Consider the following 21,463-nt stretch of genomic DNA (forward strand, 5'->3'; position numbering starts at 1 on the left):
GTGCAACGCATCCTAATGAGCACTCTGTTTTTGTAGTCTGAATACCTCAGATCAAATGGGTTTTTTTTGCTAAGTTTGACACGAACAAGATGCTTTAGCTTCTTACCTGTAAGACAGGCCTAATGCTTTGCTGTAAAATAAATAGAAGCTGTAGGCCTACTTGAAGGCAGTCATGGGAAGCAAAAACTCATTTGGTGGAATTAGGTCAAAAATTGTCTACAAAGGATTTTGCATTTGTTCACAAAATCAGTAAACATGTGACAGTGAACTTGCAGATACTTACAAACAGCTCTAAAACTTTGCTTTCCTGATTCTGTAACAAAGTACTCAGTTCCTTTTCACCATTTCTATTTCTTTGTTCTACAGTAATGGGAGAATCTGTAATCAGAACGGAATTGCTCTTTTGTTGATGGCAAAAAAGCGTTTCATTCCAACTCCTTTAGAACAGTAGATTGCACATGTGGAATAGTACAGATAGCTGTCCTCTGGAGGGGGAAAGCCATTAGAGATTTTGTATTAGGCATTTTTGGAGGCTGCTTGCGTTCCCGATCTTAATATTCCATTGCGAGGGTGGATAGTGATAGGACAAGGGGGAATGGTTTTAAAGTGAGACAGGGGAGGTTTAGGTTGGATATGAGGAGGAAGTTTTTCAGCCAGAGGGTGGTGAGGCACTGGAACAGGTTGCCCAAGGAGGCTGTGGATGCCCCATCCCTGCAGGCATCCAAGGCCAGGCTGGATGTGGCTCTGGGCAGCCTGGGCTGCTGGTTGGTGACCCTGCACACAGCAGGGGGTTGGAACCAGGTGATCATTGTGGTCCTTTTCAACCCAGGCCATTTTGTGATTCTATGATTGCATGAGTTTAAACCTGGATTTCTGAAAAATCTTAGGATTGTTTCTCACTACGGATGGCTTCATCAGCTTATTATTACAGGTTAGTTGTGGTGCAGCTCAGCCCCATGGAGAACATCCGTTCAACCACAGTATTCCTGAAAAGCTCAAATGTGGCATTTCAGGAGCAGCTGTTCTTGTCATTTGCTATCCATGTGCAAAATGGAGGCAAGGAAATTGGAGCAAATGCGGGAACAACTTTCACTTTCATCTTCATGATGTCAGAGCCCCAACCTGTCCGACTGAGACCAGCGAGTGCTAATTGGCTGAGATGCTTCTGTGTCTAATCAGGCTTTCACACTCGCATGGAATATTGGCATTTCAGCCATGCTGCTCAGGTTTGATTTCATGAGAGAAAGTGAAGCATTGTAGAGGGACAGCATTTGTGTAGATTGTAAACAATCTTTTTACATGGGTGAGAAGGTTAACTTTCTGTCACGTTTGCCATAAGGTGTTATGCTTATTATCACTGAGAGCACATGGATGTGCTTAAGGTTAGTGTTGGCACTTCTGTTAAGTCCAGTTGGCCAAGAAGTAAATGGCCAGGACAGCCAAGAGTTCTAACAGTAAGATCTATGCCCCATCACAGTGGGGAGGATCGGGGCTGGGGCAGTGTGGAAAGCTTGGCTGTTAGTATAGGACACAATGAAACGTTAAGCTTTGTATCACTGAGGACATGAGGTGAAATGTCTTTATGCTAATTGCAATGTCTTGAGCTAATTGGACAATGAGTTGAAGGGAGTAAGCTCCTGTGCAGCCTAATGTGCAGGACTTTTTAGCAGGAGGTTAGGCTAGATGATCTCCAGGGGCCTCCATCCGACCCCCTTAAAGAATATCATCTGCCATGTTCCTAAGTAATTTGATTCTGAACAAGATTCCTGAGCATGCAGCTTCTTGAGTTGTTCAAGTGTAGGTTGTTTGGGTTGTTTTTTTTCATTTCTATTTTTTATTTTTTCCTTGAAGCGACTAAGTGTGTCCTTTAAGGAGAAACAAATTCTCTAGTTAACATTCACAGTGTCACACAGAAGGTAAACAGAACTGTTGCTTTGTGTGGATGCCTGCTTGGAAAAGGGATTAGTAATAGCTAGGTTGTGTCACAAGCTTATTGTATGGAGGTTGTCTTTCTTCTAAGTGGGGAAGGGAGAACTGCTACCCTCAAAAGTAATCTATTGTGGGATCCTTCTGTGATGCTCAGGCTTCTGCACTAACCCTCCCCTAAGTCTTCTGTTCAAGCATGTAATGAGAAGCGGCTTTGCCTTGAGGAAGGGTTGGTTGGTGGGAAGTGCTTACTGCAAAAATAAGAATGCCAAAATAGAATGAATCTTCGGGAAAAGATGCTCACAAGTTATTAATGGAGAGATGGCTTTATCGTGTCATTCTTCCTGTTAATGCGTTCCATTGGTAATTGTGGATTTTGTTTTTATATCTTTGTCAAATTTGTCTACATTTCTTGAGTTCGGGCTGTGGGAGGACACTTTTGTGTCAGAGCAATAGGCTAAAACAGTGACTTTGCATGATTCACTTTTCTTTCTTTCTTAAAAACAATTTTGATAGCGATTTTTTAGAAAATAACTTTCCAAAATGCTTGGATACCTAAAGGTGTAGGTGTGTATCCAGCAGAGCCTGCAGAGATGCAGTCAGACTCTTGTAGGTATCTGGATACTGTTTTGATAAAGCTATTCCAGCCTCTTGGGTTTGTGCATCAGCTTGCTGGGAACGACTGCTCTTATGGCGGTTCAGCTGTGGGCCCATAAAACAGCCTGCTGAGAGGGATTGTCGTGTGGGTGAGAGTTTTACTGCTGTTAACACAACTTGATCACTTTCTTTGTAGAAAAAAATATACATTAAAAAATAAATAAAGAAAAAGTGGTGGTACTGCCAGCATCTGATATCAGTAATGTACGCCTTGCCTCTAAAGTTGGCCAGGGCCAAGCAGATGCTTGCCTAAAGAGCTGTGCTTTGAACTATTGCTGCTCAACAGATCAGCAGCTTTGTTTCTCAAGCCCGTTAGCTGTCTTAGACCTTTGTGAATACAGCCCTGACTGCTTTGTGACTGTGGTTAAATAGGAATTAAACTGATGCAGAAATAGACATAATTGCAAAAGCCTAATCAGAATACTGAGAAAAAGCTGCCTGGCTTCAGTCTTGTTCCTCATGACCTGTGGAGTTTTTAGTGCACTACCATGTGTTATAGATATTTGACCCATGTTGCTGCTGTATCCACGTGGCTTAGTGCAGCATAGTTTGCCCAGAGATGCAATGTGTGATAGAGTGTATCTGCCTTGTAGGGAAATTTTCTAACTATATTTGCTTGTTTTCCACTAGGGTCCATTAAATAGCGAGTCTTCCAACCAGAGCTTATGCAGCGTGGGTTCTCTCAGTGATAAAGAACTGGAGGTAAGCAGGCACAAACCCAAGCAGTCATCCAGTTTAAGTTAAACACGATTGGATTGAAAATGTAGAAGGGACTGAAAATGTAGAAGGAATTTTATGGAAGTGAGCACAGCCTTCGGACCATGCTTTGAAACAACCCTTCTTGAAGCTTCCCACTGCAACAGACACATTTTGTCCAACCCCAAAAAAACACAATATTCATAAGACTCAGCTTATGAAATTGTTTTCAGCTGCATTGTGATTTGTTTGTGGGTTTTGGATGAAGTTTTGGCCAAACAAAAAGCCAGAGAGCATTAATGGGAAAGTTTTCCTTACCTATCTAAAATGTGGATTTGTAGAAGTCTGTACAAAGCTGAGTGTTCTCTTGAACCGCTTTTAGCATTGTGGGGAGGTGAAAATTGATCCTTTGTCCCCATTTAAACTCACTGCTTTAGTGTCAGCTATTTCTAAACACTTGCTAAAGTAGTGTTTAGCAGAGTTAATTTTTTTTTTGTTTTAAAACATGTTCATATAACAGTGTCTCAAATTAAAGGCCATTTTCTTATGGCTTTAAAGAGCTTTCCACCCAATTACCAGGTAAGTTGTGGGCCATATTTCCTTCTATTATGTGGCAGTACTGATATGAAGTGTCTGGTGAAGCTAAGTCATTCAAGAACAAAGTATCTGTACAAGTACAGCTAAGAGTGAAAGATTGAGCATTAAGTCTTATTTTACTTGATTTTTGATCAGCCTGTGTGGAGTGATTTAAATTGACCAAGCTTACATAATCAAATCTTCCATTCCTGGCTTTTCAGTCTATAAAAGATAATGTTGTGTGTAATTTTGGTTATATAAATGTACTTGAGTGGAAAAACAACTGAAACTGACTCTCATTAATATGCCTAGAATTCCACGGAGGCTGTAATGTGGGGCTTGTGTTGTTACAGTCACTCCAACATGAGTTGCTCTTCGCTCATCACTGAGGAGGCTTTTTCATTCACTTGTTCACATGCTGGTTGCAGCAACTCTCTCGATTGTTACAGAGTTTTTTAGCCTCTCAATTTTAAAAAGTGCTTTGCAGTCACAGTGGCCACCTCAGTCTTAACAACCCTTCCATCATCTTACCAAGATAACATGACAGCAATGGCCTGGTTGGTGATGTGGGACCAAAGGTGTCCAGCATCCACTGGGGACGCAGCCAGGTTTGGGTTCTGGCTGTGTCAGCTTTGTCCTTTTCATCCTATTAAAGGAGGTAGATTGATTTCTGTGCTTACTGTGAGCAAGTCTTTTGGCAGAGGTCTTAAACAGGGTACTTTGGACTTTGGTTTCCAAAGAGCACGAAGCTTAGGTTTACCACAAACTTTCTGCCCATGCCTTTCCCTCCCCCAGTGTTGTTTTGCACACTGTGGTTTTCCTCCTGCCCCTGGGCTGCAGTTTTGCAGTGACTGAAGCGATTGCAAAGTCTGTAGCTTGGAAATCATTTGGGACTCTTTAGGATGGATAAGAGATTCTTTTTCTAATCACATGGTGATGGAAATGACAAGATATCTTTCTTTCCATCAGCCTCGGTGAGCTGTTTCCAGTGCTGTGTTTCCTCATGATCTCGGCAGGGTTGGCCACATATGTGACTCTGGTGACACAGAATGCACCGTGCCAGGGTCCCTTTTGCTCTCACCTTAATGAGAACAGATGCAAAACAAACTGAATCCAGATGAAGTGCTGCATCTGTGGCAGCTTTCTCCTGGCTGCCATCTCAGGGAACTCTGCCTTTGTTTGTGCAAGGTTGCAGATGTGCACCAATGGATGGCACAGTTCTGACGGCCATGTGCAAACAGCTTCAGGAAAATGAACTGTGCTGTTCTCAGCCACCCTACGCCCCTTGTGCCAGTTCTGCAGACATCCTGAAATGGTTTACACAGATTGTTTTATTTTTATTTTTTTAATGTGAACTTGTTCTGCTAACTGTGAGGCTGGCATATTGCAACTAAAAAGCGGGGGGGGGGGAAGGGAAGGAAATTAACCTAATTTCTAACCGAGTTCTGTCCATTTTGCAGTGCTTGTATCCAGAGGTAGCAGCTCTTTGAGAGCTATTGTTCCTTTAAGTACCAGCAGTAGAAGCAAATGCACCAGAGAAATGAAATGGCCACTGGGGATGTGGAGCATATTATTGTGTTTTGGCATTTTCTTTAAACTTTGGAATAACTGCAGAAATGTTAATTTTGAAGTATTGTTTAACAGACTCCCGAGAAAAAACAGAATGACCAGCGGAATAGAAAAAGGAAAGCAGAAGCATATGAGACCAGTCAAGGTAATCCATTTTCCTGACCCAGCTGAAGGATTTCTGAATGGTTGGTGATTTGTGTACGTTTTGCACAGTCAGTGTCTTAGGAAACTAATGGCTCTTCTCAAGGGTGTGTCAGGCAGCTTGTTATGAACTACTCCATGATGGTGTAGTTCTCTTCTGGGAACCTTGTTGTCCTTATTGGCAGGAAAACACTCATCTTCAGCTTATTTGCCCAGTGATTAGATTTTTTGGGACAGACTGCCCAAAGGCTTAATATGGCATCTCTGCAGTGTCGTTCTGGTCCCATGTCACTATGTATACCGCAGCCAGGCTTCAAAATACAGGATGTACTCTCTCTTGCCTATTTGAGACGTATGCCTGCTTTGTTAAAGGAGGTTCTCACCATAACAAATAGGGAACAAACTGTACTTGAGTATAAAGCAGACAGTGCTGACTCAAAGTACTGAGAAGAACCAGAGTGTTTCAGTCCAAGTTCGAATTTCCTATGGGGCATAGGAGCAGATTTATTTCTTTTATTCTTCAAAACAAAGTACTGAGGATTGTGTTGACAGAATGGCTTTGATAACACTACAATAAGAGAGAAGGGCTAATTTTTAACGAGGTGCTATTAAGCCACTGCTAGTTATTTCTCTAACTTTTACAGGGATGCTTGTGAGAAAGCTAATGTGCAGTAATTTATGTGAAGGTGATGGAGTAAAGTAGAGGTAAAAGTACCCTTTGCTCTGCCCTCATCTCGAAGGAAAGTTTGGAGAACTGTGGAATGTCCAGTGAGGTTTCGTGTTTTTTAAGTCCTTCAGCAAGTACAAATGATGTTTGATTAGATTTGACGTGTTTGGAATTGAGAGTTAATTGAATTGTCAACTCTAAACCCTCCCAACAACTGCACAGAGCTGTAACCCTGGGGCAGTCTTTTGTTCTTTAGAAGCTTCTGTTATGGTCAGTGTTGCACCTAAAGAAGTACAGGGAAAGGAGTGTTGAAGTATAGGAGCAGTTTTCAGAAAACTACTTCATAATTTCTGTTCTTAATGTGTGTGTGTGTGTGTGTATATATATATAAACTCTTTGATTTTCATTCTTCATTTTTCTTTGTAGGAAAAGGCACTCCTAGAGGACATAAAATTAGTGACTATTTTGAGGTAAGTATCTTTACATAGATTGAGAAATCTGATTGAATTTGTGTTGTGTATAATCTGCAGATGGAGGTCTGTAATGTGCCTGCTGTTACTGATCTATCATATTAAATAATAGTTTGGAGTAATTGATTGATGATGTTAACCTGATACATCCAACTGTGGTTGGGTAGGGGATGGGAGATTTTTTGAAATCTGGTTTTTAAATTAATTTCTCTTTGAACAATTGATAAAGCAGTTGTGGTTTTCATTTTGAAGAGCGGTCATTTAAATGTAGGCCTGGCACCTGGATCTTGGATGAGGATATTTGAGCTCTTAGTATGCAAACCTACTTTAATACAAGGTCCCATGCAAAGGAATCTACCTGCCTCCTCCCACCCCTCAGCCCCAGAAGTTTGTTCTTTATTTTACTCATTAGCTTGGAGTCAGAAATCAACTGCTTATTAGTGCTCATTTCTTTCCTGATTTAAGTTTTTGATAAGTGAGGTGCACTGGAGGTTGGTGGCCCTGCCTATGACAGAGGGGTTGGAACTTGGTGATCCTTGGGGTCCCTTCTAACCCAAGCCATTCTGTGATTCCATGATTGTGCAGTGCAGAACAATTCCAGTACCAACTAGACCAGTTGCTCAGCTGCTTACATATCTCATCTTCGACAGCGACTGGCATGAATGCTTCCATGGTGCACAGTTAGACATGCCTCCTCACAGAGAATTGAATGCCTAATTCTGCAGAGTAAATAATTAGTGTACAGCCAAGCATTAGTGACGAGCTGGCTTATATCTTTTGTCTTAAAACGAGAAATGTACCCAGTGCAATGTAAATGTTTGTCTGAAGTACGTACTTTTGCTGTTATTTTTGAAAACAGCACATGAAATTTTAAAGTTTTCCTCCCAGCTTATCTTCAGTTTGTTTAAATGAGTCCCCGGAGCCTGTGTGGCTTCATCTTTAATATCACGTTGTTTCTTTCTCTGTTAAATTTACTGAAGTACAGTATCTCTGTGGAATTACTGATGATTGAATCTGTTCCTTTGGTCAGTTTGCTGGGGGAAGCGGCCCAGGAACCAGTCCTGGTAGAAGTGTGCCACCAGTTGCCAGATCATCACCGCAGCATTCCTTATCCAACCCCTTACCAGTAAGTGTTCTCCTGGGGACGGTGTGGGTGGCACATTGCTTCTGTTGGTGGCCGTGCTTCAGGCAGGTGATAAAATGTTCTGAACAGGAAGGAAGGGTCTCTTGGTAAGTGGTTTCACTTGGTCTTTAATGGCTTCTCTTTGTGTTTTTTTTTTTTGTTTGTTTGTTGGTTTTGTATTGTGTTGTTGTGCTTTGTTGTTTTTTTTATAGCTGAAACTGGGTTTGGGCAGCAAAGCTGAATGTTTAGGATCCTGCAGCAGTTGTTAGTCCAGTTGCAAATGATGTCACTATCTGAGCTTAAAGCATGCACAGTCTGTATTTTTATGTGTTGTGTGGATACAGACGGCTTGCTGTCCTAAATAAAAGAAGGAACTGGTGTAATTGCTGTTACTTTGCACTCTAGTGTGGCTCATGAACTTCTACATGAAGTTGGGAGTATCATGTATGCTTGTGTGGCACCAGTACAGTGATATTTCTGATCTTGATTCCACTCTTTGGGTCTAAGGAAAGATGCGCATACCATCGTAATATTGGGAAAATCTTTTCCTTCTGTCTGTGCATGTGACTTGTGAGGAGCATTAGCAAAAGCTTGCAGAGAGATGTGTATACAAGCACATCTGTTGGTATTTTTTGTTTAAATAATTCAATTTTGCTGTCTGAGCATTTCTGCACAATCTGAATAGGAAGGAGTAACCAGTATTTTAGGCTGTTTTTGCACAAGCTAAAGAAATTTCTTTCATCTAGCAAAGCAGCATTCAGAGGCCATGGTATTTGATCTCTAGTTTTGAATATTGCCATCACCCCTCTTCAAAATGTTTCAGTATTTATTGAGTGTCACGGAAGCACAGAGCGCTATGGGAAAGGTTAGTACCCCAAAAAACAAATGCAAAGACTTCTCTGCAGAATAATGTAATCAGTGACCTTTGCACATTTCATGAATGTGTACTGAACTAAATCCCAGCACTGAATTCAATATATGTTACTAGATACTGAAATTCTGCAGTGCTGCTTTAAGGGTGAGCTTCAGCTGTGCTTCTAGATGTCTTGAATGTCTATAAGTACAAAAAGTATCTATAATTGATCATCCTTGTCTTATTAATTCACTAATACTCCTCCTTAAAAAGAAGTTAACGAAAGAAAGAATGCCTCCAAAAGTAGGGAGAGCTCTTTGTTCCAACAGATGAGATATCCTACAAGTGTTTATAATGGGACTACACAAGTCGTCTTCTCTGCTTGTATATATAGAGTAGGTAAAAGTTTGGACAAAATATTTGTCATGTGGTGAAGGCTGATGGTACAGTTAGTTTGAGCTAGGTCAGTTTGTCTCTCTGCTTGAGCAGGTGCTCTTTGTGTTTCTTATCTTTCCTTCTTTACTCTTGCAGCTAAACTTGCAATGTTTGCATATTCATAACAAACTATTTGCAAGATCTATCATCTTCTTACAAACTGAATACCAACGGTTTGAGCTAAGCCCTAAAAATGGGGGGATGAGTGGAGAAGATGGAATATCTTATCCATTGCAGATGTCAGTGTGGTCTAGGAAGAGAGCGGGGTGTTAAAATGTCTTTCACAGGAAGACAAACCTGCTCCAAACCTGTGAGTTAATGTATGCTGTTCTGGAAATTTTCTGCAGTGAGGACTTGGAGAGGAATTGTAAATGGCATCAGGTTGTTGCTTCTTGTCTTCAAATCTCTTGACTGCTTTAAATTGCCTTGCTTCTCTTTTGATCAGCAGAATGACGTGCAGGTCTTCAGCCTCTTGCAAGGTCGCTCTCATATACAGACATTCTACTGGGGGAAGAAAGCGTGCTCTTGACATCTGTAATGTTAGGCAGAAAACATACTGCAGGTTGCAATTTAGGTTTTAAGAGAAACTAGAGCCTGACCTGACTTCTTGCTTTCTCTGTGCAGTATGCCTGGCCTTGAGTTATGGCTTGGAATGACTTAGATGAGTTACCCAGGCTGTCAAGTCTCAGTGGTCATGGGCTGGCTTTTGAAGTCTGAGTGCTGTAATCAACATAGCTCGGATAACTCTTGTTCTTATTGAACCCCATTTCTGGATCACCTTTGGAAAACGAGTCCACTGTATGAGAAGGAAGCTGGCCCTTACAGATGCTCTGCATCTTTGTAAAGAATTTTAAGAATATGTTAGTGCTTTGCTTATCTCACAAGTGGTTTATCCCTGCCTGAATGACAGAAATGAGGCTACTTGATGTCTGGATCTTGGACGTGGTTAGGTTGCTGCATTTAGCAGTTATGACTTAGTTTACTTCACTGGGGAAACCAATTTATTATGACAACTGACTGTGTTAAAATGAGTCCTTAATAAACAAAGTATTGTATCTTCAAGCAGAGTTGCAATGTACTGTGACTTCTGCATCTCTGACCTAATTTGCCCCACTGGCTCTGAAATACGGATATTTTCAAAGGAAGGGTGTGTGTCAACTGACAAGGAATTCTGTCCTGTGTGTCCGTTTGTTATTTTGTTAAATTGCTAACTTCATCTCCTTTTTGATGTTTGACATTGGAACGAACACTCTGGGAATCCAGTTGGAATGATGAGAACCTCACCGTGCTGCCTGCCCATTCCTGAGCAGCTGCTTCACTGACAACAGTTTTGGCAGAGTCAGAGAATCAGTTTTTAAAAATTTAAATTAAAAAAAAAAAAAAGGAAAAAAAGTTTATTGTCTTTTTTTTGACTGTGTTACAGCGGCGAGTGGAGCAGCCGCTGTATGGGGTAGACGGCAGCACAGCAAAGGAACCACAGGAGGATCACTCTGCTCTGCCAACGCTGATGTCGGTGATGCTGGCGAAACAGCGGCTAGAGAATGAGCAGCTGGCACAGAGGGGAGGTGGCCTCTGCTTTACTTTTGTCTCGGTGAGCAGCTCTGAAAGGACTTGAATGCCAGGGGATGTTTCTAGTTAAGGGATGGGGCATTTGAAGGAGCTCAAGTGCAGCCTGGTTTATTGATGACCAAGTCTACCATCTTCTGGTAAGTTCTTCTTCCTTGTGAAGAGTTCTAGGTCCCAGGCTTTGCTTGTTAATAAAATGAGTTGAGTTTTAAGTTAACAATTTAAAAATCTTATGTAGATCGAAACAGTAGTATGAGTGCCTGCTCGACTGTGAAAATCAAAAAGAATGGAGTACAGCCTTGCTTTTAGAAGTGTAAATTTTGGGCTAGCTTAATCTGATGTGAGTTCTGCTAGGTTTTTTAAAAGCTTTGTCTTTTAGCAGGTTGGGCCAGACTTCTTCAGAGCAGCTGATTCTCTTGTGTTAATGAATTAAATCTCTAGAGCATTCTTAAACCTTAACATAAAAGTATGGTACCCAGGCCAGATTACACCTCCCATGTAAAGATAAGTGTATCTGCATGGGCACAGCAATCACGTTGAGGAGCATATAACAATACCCTGACTTTCTTTTGCAGGCCCAGCAAGGCAGCCCATCTTCTACGGGATCAGGGAACACTGAGCATTCCTGCACTTCCCAAAAACAGATTTCCATCCAGCACAAACAGTCACAGGTATAGCTTACCAGATGATACATCTCTTGGATATGAGATTTAAGCTTGGTGTAGCTTGTCTTCTACACCACTTGAAATAGATGCAATGTCAAAAGAAGTAGTAGTGCCAACATAGTCTTTAACTGTACTGATTAAAGGTGAATCACAGTGAACTTTGTTCTTTATCCTGTGAAAGGATACTTCTCAGTTGCTGCTACTGGAGTTTGCTTGATGTGTTCCTGAGGCTTTTCTGTGTTGGTTTTGTGGCCAGTTTTTCAACTGCATGAGAACATGCTCAGGGGAGGAACAGCTCTGTCTTGCCCTGTCCGTTTCAGTTGTGTTGTATCCTGTATGTTCTTCCTCTCCTTATTAGTGAATACATAAAGTAAATTGTACTTGCAGATACCTCTTTTTGAGTGCTGTCAGTCGTGGGTGCATCCACACTGATTACATAAATTCCCACAGCCTAGCTGCAAGTTATTTGTCCTCTCCAGTTGTTAAGAGTACACCTGTGACCTAGTTTGTCCTGAGAAGGTGAGACGTTATGTCTTCTTGAAGGTGTTTCTCAGCAAGTTCAATGAGCTGGAGACAAGAAGAGGAATAGCTGTTTTATTCGTGCCAGTCTTGTGATTCCTTTTATAATCTGTTAAGATTCTTCTTGTGGCATTACAGCAGGATTTACTTCTAGCTGTGTCATCTTCCTCTGTTGCATATCAGGACATTAAGCTTTACCTACAGTGCATCTTGCTCGTTTGTTCTTCATGCTTTCTCTTAATCTTTTGATTTTTATCTCTGGCTTCTCCATGAGTGACCCTTCCCTCAAGTGATTTGTAAGCAGTCGGTTTTATGTCAGTCATTTTCACACATCAGTCTGTGTCAGATAGTTTCACTGCTGGGGCAAGTTCATTCTCCATTTCCCCAGCAGGTGGTACAAGTTCTTTGTGCATGAAGAATTGCTGGGGATGCTAACTAGCTAACATCTCTGAGACCTGTCATGTTGCTGGGGTCAGCTCTGTTGTCTGTATTGTTAAAATGCTGGTCTGCAAAGATCCCTGCATCTTGCTAGTACTTGTGATAGAATGATGCCATGGCTCAAGTACCTGCCAGAGAGGCTTTTCAGATGTCAGCCTCTGCTATCCCAACATCACTGCTTAAAATAGTGGTACCAGCTGTAGCAAGCAAGATATTCTTATCATCTCCTGTGTTCAACAAGCCTGCAGCATCCATCTTCTCTAAGAAGGGAGATGTGTTAGCTTAGAATGCTTTGTGCTAGCACTCAGCTTCCTTGTATTTTCCAGAGATGCAGATGTAGTTGATGCTTAAGGCAAAAATCTGTAAAGATGCTTGCCTGTGCAATGAGAATATTGTACATTTTTATGTTTTCTCAAACTATTTGAGGTTGATAGGTGGGGAAAATAAAATATTCAGAGATTTCCAGCTTGAATTTCTTGGCAGTGCCAAAAGTAAAGGAGCATGAGCATGATTTCCCTAGCATTTTCCATCAGTGTGAGGGCCTTCCAAGTTCTCTGAGGCAAGGTGAGCTGTGGTGAAATAAATCACTGTGCCTGTAGGAGCATACATCCTGAAGCATGACACGGTGCAAGCATTTGTGCATCTGACAAGTGGATGTAGCAGTCAGTTACTGAATAAACTTTTGCTGCTTGGCTGAGTGGATACAGTCTTGAGTTTTCAACAGCACAAAAGTTTTAGTCTTGCGTGCCTCCCGCAGGCTGTCAGGAAGCATAAATGAAGTGAAGACAGCAGTGAGGTGACCTGCCCAAGCCTTCTTTTATCTTGTGGGATTTAGGTTCATCTTGCTTGAGATGCAGTGCTGGCAGGTGTTTGTTTTTATCTTTCCCATACTGAATAGAGAAGTAATGGTGTTCAGTCTGCCAAGTTTGTCTCTTGCTTCATTTTGGAGAACAGTTATTAAGAACTCTGCAGGTAAGTCTCTGCTAACTCTTCTTAGAACCAGGATAGTGGCTTTCTAGTTGTAAGGGTGAAATCTGTGTTTGCAAACAAGGAGCAAGATTCCCTTGAGCTGACTTGGTTTTTTTTTACATGTTACGTTCATGTGCATACTGACTTCTTCTCTACCAATTAATTGGAATCCTGAGTTTGAAATATTCTTGCTGCAAAACATAGCATGTCTTTTGTATTTCATTTATGGGCATAACATATCACTGGATGAAGGTATTTGATATATGCTGCACCTGGTACAATTTTCCAAACAGATTTCACTCAAAAACAGTAAAGTGTTTTTGCCCACTAGGGCAAAACATCATCCCAAACATCAGTTTGTCAGAAGGAAAAGCTTGTGCCTAATTACATAAATAATGTCAATCTGTAACATTTTAAAAAAAAAACCTGCATTTTTGGCCAAGACTTTAAAAAAAAACAAAAAACAAAAAAAAAAAAAACCAAAAAAACATAGATCTTGTCTTTTGTCTAGCCAGTAGTTGTTCATGGCCATTGATTTGGTATTCTAGCTGAGGGGTGAGTTTTAGTGGATTGGTTTTCATTTTTTCCCTGTGCAAGTTGTGTTGCACTGCAGGAAAGGGTGGCGAGTGTTAGAGAACACTGTGGGCTGGGCAAAATTCAGCTATTAAAGCAAAACTGGCAGTATATGGAGGTGGTGGTAACTTGTTGTGTCTGCATTCTCCAGAGCAGAGCATTAGGCCTTTGTGTTGACTGTCCAAGCCTCCTATGCTGAAAGAGCCCATCATGCAATAAGAAAATGAAGAGTGGAAGACATCCCTTAGCCTGGGAAATGGGAGGGGATTTGTTCATTCTTAAATCTGTTCAGCTTCGAGAGGGTTATTCTGTGATGAAATGTGCTAACTGTGAAATATCTGCTGTTCTTATTAAATGTGGTTTATGGTGGTTTTCTTCTACAGTCGGACCTCACAATGGAAAAAATATCTGCACTAGAAAACAGTAAGAACTCTGACTTGGAGAAGAAGGAAGGGAGGATAGATGACTTACTAAGAGTAAGTATTTGAAGTGAGACAACTCTTCTAAAAGCTGCTATTTAAAGATACCAAGAACGCCTGCGCCAGCTGGGCTGCAGTGCAGCATTTTGTGTACTGTACCACTTGCAGAGCCAACACTCACAAGGGTTAAAATCAGTCATCTCTTACTCTCAAAATAATTATCTGGTTTGCACTCTGCTTGGGCCTGCTTGAATCCACAACCAGGGCAGCTGTAACAGCGTGGTTCTGTAGTGCAGAGTCATTGTAGCTAAGCTCAGGTGTTTGTCTCCTCAGCAAGGTTGGTCTTTCTTTGATCTTTTGCACTCCTGTCGTGAGTTTTGTTAGCTAACATAACATATTTCCCTTCAGAATTATCCCCTTCTAAATGCTGAGGTGCTGCCTGCCTCTTGCTTAGTAGCATGTTCTGCAACCTCTCAGTAGGGAGTTTATTCTGAAATGTTGATTTATGAGTCAGTGAAGCAAACAGAGATGAAGAGCACATATTTTGGTCAAACCTAGAGAGTAAAGCTTCTCTGTCTCATCAGTGTTCTTCAGTAAAAGATGAGATCAGTGATTAAAGGTATTTTTCTTAATGGCGGAGTTGTAGTTGATCTACCTTTCATCAATAAAGGGGCATCTCTTGTGAAGTGCTGAAAAGGATTAGAAAATGCACTAAAAGGAGAAGAGCAAAGACTGTGTGTGTGTCTGGTCTCAGTACCTAAAAATTAAGGCATGCTCTTAGAGATGCACGTGGAAGCACGTGTGGCTTTGTGGGAGAACAATCCAGGATTTTTACTGTCAGAAAAGCAGTTAAATCAGAAGCGGTTGGTTGGAAAAGGAAGGGTTAAATTTAACTTTTTATCAGAAGCACATCAAATACCACCGTGCACTGTGGCAGTGTTACTGGGAGAAGTCTGTATAGCAGGGCTGATGGACAGTAGCTCAGAGGAGAATTTAATTGAAAATGCAAAGTCCGTCCTTTTACTCTGCCAGTATTGTGGCTAAAAGGGAGAGGATAGTCCAGGGTTGACGAAGCTGTTCTGAAGCTGTTTTGAGAAAGATGTGACAAGGACTCAATTGCTTTAAAAATAAATAATAAAATCCTTGTGCTTAGTTTCTTTGTACCTTAGTTTTTCATATGTAAAAGAATGATAACACTTCTCTGTTGTATAGGGTGTTAAGGTTTGAATGGGTTAAAAATGCAAGAAGCTTTGCTTGGATGTTTAGAGAAGAGAAACATGGCCTTTTTGTATTTTTCATTTTTCTCCTTTATCCTGCCTGCTTTGCTTTCCTTTATCTGATGCCTCAAGCTAGCTTTCTTTCTAGGTGGTGCTCAGCTTGGCTCTCACTGAGTGACTTAAAGGCTTGTCTTCTCTGTTCTCTTTTAGGCCAACTGCGATTTGAGACGGCAGATAGATGAACAACAAAAGATGCTGGAGAAGTACAAGGAGAGGTTGAATAGATGTGTAACGATGAGCAAGAAGCTCCTTATAGAAAAGGTGAGCAGCAGGCTGCAGTCACAGTTCGTGCATTTGAAAGCTTCTCTATCTTTCTTGGCAGTGAAAATCTGCTCCTATTGCTCTGGTGATAAGAGACAACTGGAATTTTGTCTTGAATTGTTTCTCTGCAAATAGGAATGTAATCTGAAGTCTGAAAGCATTCAGAATGTTTTAGTTTGGTTTTTTTTTTGAGTCTTGGAGATCTCCTTTGCTTAAGTGAAATAGTCTGAGTTCTAAGTGCAGCAGGTGTTACTTGCTTTGAAACTTGTATACCTGAAAAACATCATTGTCCAGCACTTGCTGTACAAGTGCAGTATCCCATTGTGAAGTGAAATTGCCAGATATGCTCTGTGACACGGGCAAGTGATTTAAAACTTTGTTTCTTTCAAATGGCGGAGCTGGAGATCATTGCTTTGCACAGTACTTAAAATAACATGATAAAGACACTGAGATAGTGCCAAGCTGTTGTTTACAGGCACCCAACTTGCTTCGCTGTTGAAAGATTTGCAGATTTCCTTTTAGTTCAACAATGTGGGGTTTTGATTGCTCTTTCACCTGTTGGCCAATAACACCTATTGTTCGTGGGCACTGGATGGGCACAAATACCAGGGTGCTGGCCAGTGTGGGCAGTCTGTTTGATTTGCTTTTGTCACTGAGCTGATTGTTCCTGGCTGAATGGGACTCCGTTTTCTGGGAGGATTTGTAACTCTGGGCTGTGTTATTTAGACCTGGCGTTCAGATAAGCAGTGTGTAGCTCCAGTGAGGAGCTGTGCTGGTTCATCTTTAATCGTAATTGACTGAAGCTTTGCTGTTCTCATCTCAGGCCTTTGAAACTTCCTTTCACTTTCTAGAAATACTCTGTAACAGATACCACCACCACTTTTTTTCTGTTGGAGTCTTAATTGAGACTGTCTGTTCTGGGAGTGCTGTTAGGATTGAGTTGGCTTATCATTGTATCTTAGTCTTAACGTTGATTTGGGGTGCGTTTTCCTCCTTCGCCTCCTATTAGAGTGAATAAGGGCCTGATCAGAGATGTGTCTGAAGTCCAGCTGAGCTACTGATGCAGAGATAGTTTTAATCCTACTGTTAAAATGAGTTTCAACTGATGATAGTGTGGGTGAGCAGTCCAAGCAGTAATGGGAAAGAAAATAGAAAGCTGAAATGCCAGAAAAGAAGCTATCAAATGAATACCTGTCAGACTGCAGAAGCACCATCAATAATTTTACCAATAAAGTTCAGCTGGTTTCAAATAAGCATTACTGGAACAGTGCAAAAGGTGTCAAGGATTGGAAGTGAATTTAGACACGGCCTAACTCTTAGCTGCTAATTTGTGGGTTTTATTTTAACATGTGTTTTGTTTTCAGTCAAAACAGGAGAAGATGGCGTGCAGAGATAAGAGCATGCAGGATCGATTGAGGCTGGGTCACTTCACCACGGTGCGGCACGGGGCGTCCTTCACTGAGCAGTGGACAGATGGCTATGCCTTCCAGAACCTCATCAAGTGAGGACAGTTTTCTTTACCTACAGAGGGAGAAAAGGAAAAACTAGGCAGTTGTGTGTGAGGTCTTGCATGTCAAAATGGGAGAACGGTGTGACTGATGCATGAAAGGATCAGACAGGGACTCAGCTACAGACAGTGAGGAATCTTTTAGTGAGAAATATGCTTCCACTTAACTCCAGAGACTTAAAACTGGAGTCAAATTGTTTGAGTTGGCCTCTGGATTGGAAAGAAGCAGACTGCCCTGTAAGGTGTTCTCAGTGCACCTGTCTGGCTGTGCAGTGCATAGAGGGGGGGAGAGGAAGGCCAGACTCTCGTATATCTGGAGTCAATCAATTTGGTTTACATATCTGCTTATATTCCTCCAGGAAAGTTGCTTATCTTCCCCTCTCCCCTCCCCCTTTTCTACCTTTTAACTTTAAAAGAAAAAAAAAAGCTTAGAAAAGAAAATCCATGCTATTTAATTTTTTTTTGCCTTTTGGTAACTGTGATCAAAGTAGCTGCAGAAACCTGGAAACGAAGATCAGACACTCTTTTATGCAGGACATTAATGGAAATATCCAGTAAATTCCCACCCGGCCTCGACCTTTAAGTAGGACTTAGCAAATTAATTGCATAGGGAGAGCTGTGTATAATCCATTAAAGTCATCTAATTTTTCTATGGTCTGATAGAATGTGTACGTGTTGTTAGATGCAGATTGTGAACTTGATAATATTCTCCTTAGTTTGTGCTGTAAGACATGGAAGAAATACTTCTGGAATCCTTACCTGCAATCTCAATCTGTTTTAAAATGTGAATTAAGCATCTAAATTCACGAGTCATTTAGTTAGTAATTCCACAAATGCTTTTATCGCTATAAAACAACAAAGCAGCTTTATGATGGTCTCCCCCCTGAAACAGAAAGACTCTTTTTTTTTGTGAAATTGGGGATGGTGTTAGTTATGCTTCAGGATATGCTTTAAGGATAGCTGAACTGTACCCTTAAAGCACAGGGATACTTTCTCAGACAGTGCCAGACTTCAGGAACAGTTCAAACAGGAAAGTCTAGGATTTAGAACAGAGTATTCTAGGAAAAAAGTGTGTGGAAACTTAGTGACTTACCATAGATCCCTGGGTTTTCCATGAGGTTAGCAGCTCCTTGGTTTTGGATATCCTCTGCATGAATAAAACCTTTCACTGACTGAAAGGTTTCTGTGGGCCGGGAAAAGAATCCACTTCTATGTGAAAAATACCTTGGAAAAAAAAAAAATCTGAGTCAATGTTTGGCACATCCTCCCTTTCTGAACAAGAGTATTTTGTTGGTAATCTAAGAGTACAGCTGATTTGAATTCATTGCTCAAGCCTGCTAAAAGCAGATGCTGAGGACGACTGAGTACATTCCATTAGTTATCTGCTTTGTGTTTTTTCATTTTTTTTTTCTGCCCTCATCTTTCCAGGCAACAGGAAAGGATAAATTCCCAGCGGGAAGAGATAGAAAGGCAACGAAAAATGTTAGCAAAACGGAAGCCACCTGCAATGGGCCAGACTCCCCCAGCAAGCAATGAGCAGAAGCAGCGCAAGAACAAAACCAACGGAGCAGAAAATGAAACGTAGGTTCTGTGGCCTTCTTTGTGCCTTGCAAAGCTGCATGCTTTGATTAGAGCACAAAATATCCACTGGGAAATGGAATCTTGCCCTTGCCTCTAGGCTTCACTACACGCACAAATGAATAGTGTGGAATTAGCCTGGCATTCAGAAACATCTGGCTGCAGTTCTAAATAGTTTTCATTGGAGTAAAACATGGATCATTGCTGAGTCCGGAATTTTTGTGAGCTTAATTTCTTTTGAATGCAGTAAGTTTTCAAACTTGATGCAGCAAGAGAGCTGAAAAAAGCGATGTGCAAAAGGAGTAAAAGACTTCACCCTTAGTTTTGATAACACTGTTCAATGCTTTGCTTAAAAAAAAAAAAAAAAGAAAGAAAAAACATGTTCAGGAGCTTTTCTATCTGTGTACCTTCTGGTGAGGCTTTTCAAAGAATGGGTTTGGTATACTGAGAAAAAAGGTGCTCTATAAAGACAGAGCATAATACATTGAACTGTATCTCAGAAGCAGTTCTTTCCAGATATTTGAATGAGGGAAATGGAAGCATTATTTAAGTACTGCTCTCTCATCTCACAGGAGACTTTCTCCTCTTTTTCAAGTTGTTGATACTTTGGGAATGCTGGTGCTCTTAGAGAGCAAAGCTGCTCCCAAGAACTCCTAGTCATTGCTCTTATTCTTTAAAAGTTTTTGCTACTTAGAAATTGAAGCCAAACCCTGACTAGCTTGTTTCTTGTTGGAAATCACATTAAGTAACCTTATTGTAAATAAAACTGACTCTCAACTTGCTGCTGAGGCACATGACCTAGTTTTCCTTTCTTCTTTTTTTCTCCACTCTGGGCAGTCAGTACTTTCCCGTTGCTTCTACAAGTCTACTTTTCAGTCATCATTTTATTGCTGTTGGTAATATCATAATCCTCAATTACACTTCTCTTTTTGCACTATTAAATCTCCTTGTTATGGCCTTACTTAGAGGTTGTGGAGCCCTTTGTATTCTTGCACTTTGAAAAGTGCATATTAAGCAAAAGCTCCCACTCTTTTTTTCCACCAGCAAAGATGGCACATGGTTGGGTTAGCTGTGTGTTTGAAATGCTGTCACTTGCCAAAGTGGTACCCAGGTAGGATGCTGAGACTGGTCAGGTCCCCTGCATAGGAGTGCAGTATATGCTTTCTGCAAATACGTAGCTTGAATGGAGATCTTGACCCCTCAGTGTGGCCAAGAGGGCTTAAAAACAACTGAATACACTTTTAAAACTGAGTTTTTTAATGGCAGTTGGATTTTGGAGAAGTAAATTGCACACGGTCACCCATCTGAGCAACGACAATGCTTTCCAATTTGTGCAGTGATGGTTTTACCTAACAGAAGAGTGCAGCTGCATTGAAGCTTATGCTGTTGGCATGGCAATGTGTAGCCTGGCAATCATGATGTTTATCTGTGATATTCAGTGAGTTTCTACCTGTAGAGAGCCTGCTGTGAGGTGATCTCCTCTCTACCTGGTTATGCTGATGAGCCTTTTTGTGCTGCCCGGTCATTTTCTTAGTGTTTCTTGCTGCTGTGTCATTCTTCACCATTGTATTTTAAGGCTTTATCTTTGTGGTTTAGAAGAGTTGCTTGGGGTGTTCTTAATTAAAACTGCTCAGCTGTTCACTTGGAGTGTTCTAGCTTGTGATGAATACACTGGTTTTGTAACAGCTGCAGTGACTGACTACTTGCATGCAGATGCTTTTGTTGGACTGATGTGATCCAGGTACAACATCTTCCTGACGTTGGAGGGAGGTTTTACTTTTTGTGGAATTCTTACAGTGGTTTCTATGCAAGTTGAACGTAAATGCTTATGAAACTTGAATGAAGAGTGGTTGGCCAAATAACTTCATTTGATTTTTGCTTCCTCTAAAGTTCATGGCTGTTGCTGTGCCTTAGAAAGAAGGGGAAGGTTTCATTATATAGGTTCAGACATACCCTGCCCCAGCATCACCCTCCTGAAAATAGTGAATGAAGCACATATTGTCATTCATAGACATTATCTGGATTATCCTTGAGGTTTGTTGAACAGCTTGGGCAGTTTTAGAGTCTCAGTTGTACCAGAAGTAGGGCATTTCAAGCCATGCTTCCAAAACAGGACAGTGTTTGTCTTTGAGCCTCCTTGGTTTTTGTAATACTTGCTGCAAACATGGCTTTTTTGGGGCAGTGCTAGCCTGGTACTCGTTACATCTCTTGCTTTATGAGTGGACTGTTGGTGTTTAGCTCTGCATTTTTCTTGTGCACAAGAACGTGTGGAAAGCTTGTTGCTGGCTTATTCAATTGTCTTTGTATTTTTTGTACAGCAACATCAACCAAGGACCTAAACATCTGGGAAAGCCTTTTAGATAAGTTAAATCCAATCCAAGTTCAGACTGTTGTATTTTTCTTGTGGAGTAGCACGCTTTTATATGAAATGAGGCATCACATAAACATTTACCATACCAGGTTTTTTTTTGTACATATCTTCAATTTGTAATAAGCACTTCCTTATGGTTGAAATTCTTTCAAAGGGAGTGTTGTGAGTTTTGTGTTAGATTTACCTGCTTAAAAACTGCTGTAGAAG

The 21,463-nt window shown here is 41.1% G+C and overlaps 1 protein-coding gene across 9 annotated transcripts in view; it reads left to right on the forward strand.

Moving 5' to 3' along the window:
• TLK2 (tousled like kinase 2) overlaps positions 1-21,463 on the forward strand; it is a 43,661-nt gene that overhangs the window by 7,763 nt on the left and 14,435 nt on the right. For 8 of the 9 annotated variants that reach the window (XM_031600944.2, XM_090125143.1, XM_090125146.1 and 5 more), the window contains 10 exons: positions 3,214-3,285; positions 5,500-5,569; positions 6,659-6,702; positions 7,733-7,828; positions 10,537-10,704; positions 11,255-11,350; positions 14,227-14,319; positions 15,690-15,800; positions 17,165-17,301; positions 18,736-18,888. In XM_031600944.2, the coding sequence (XP_031456804.1) occupies positions 3,214-3,285; positions 5,500-5,569; positions 6,659-6,702; positions 7,733-7,828; positions 10,537-10,704; positions 11,255-11,350; positions 14,227-14,319; positions 15,690-15,800; positions 17,165-17,301; positions 18,736-18,888 (1,040 nt within the window). The remainder of the gene's footprint in view (positions 1-3,213; positions 3,286-5,499; positions 5,570-6,658; positions 6,703-7,732; positions 7,829-10,536; positions 10,705-11,254; positions 11,351-14,226; positions 14,320-15,689; positions 15,801-17,164; positions 17,302-18,735; positions 18,889-21,463) is intronic. The other variant, XM_031600949.2, reaches the window with a different exon arrangement.

Source organism: Phasianus colchicus, chromosome 26 (assembly GCF_987193195.1).
Source record: "Phasianus colchicus chromosome 26, bPhaCol1.hap1.1, whole genome shotgun sequence".
Lineage (NCBI taxonomy): Eukaryota > Metazoa > Chordata > Aves > Galliformes > Phasianidae > Phasianus > Phasianus colchicus.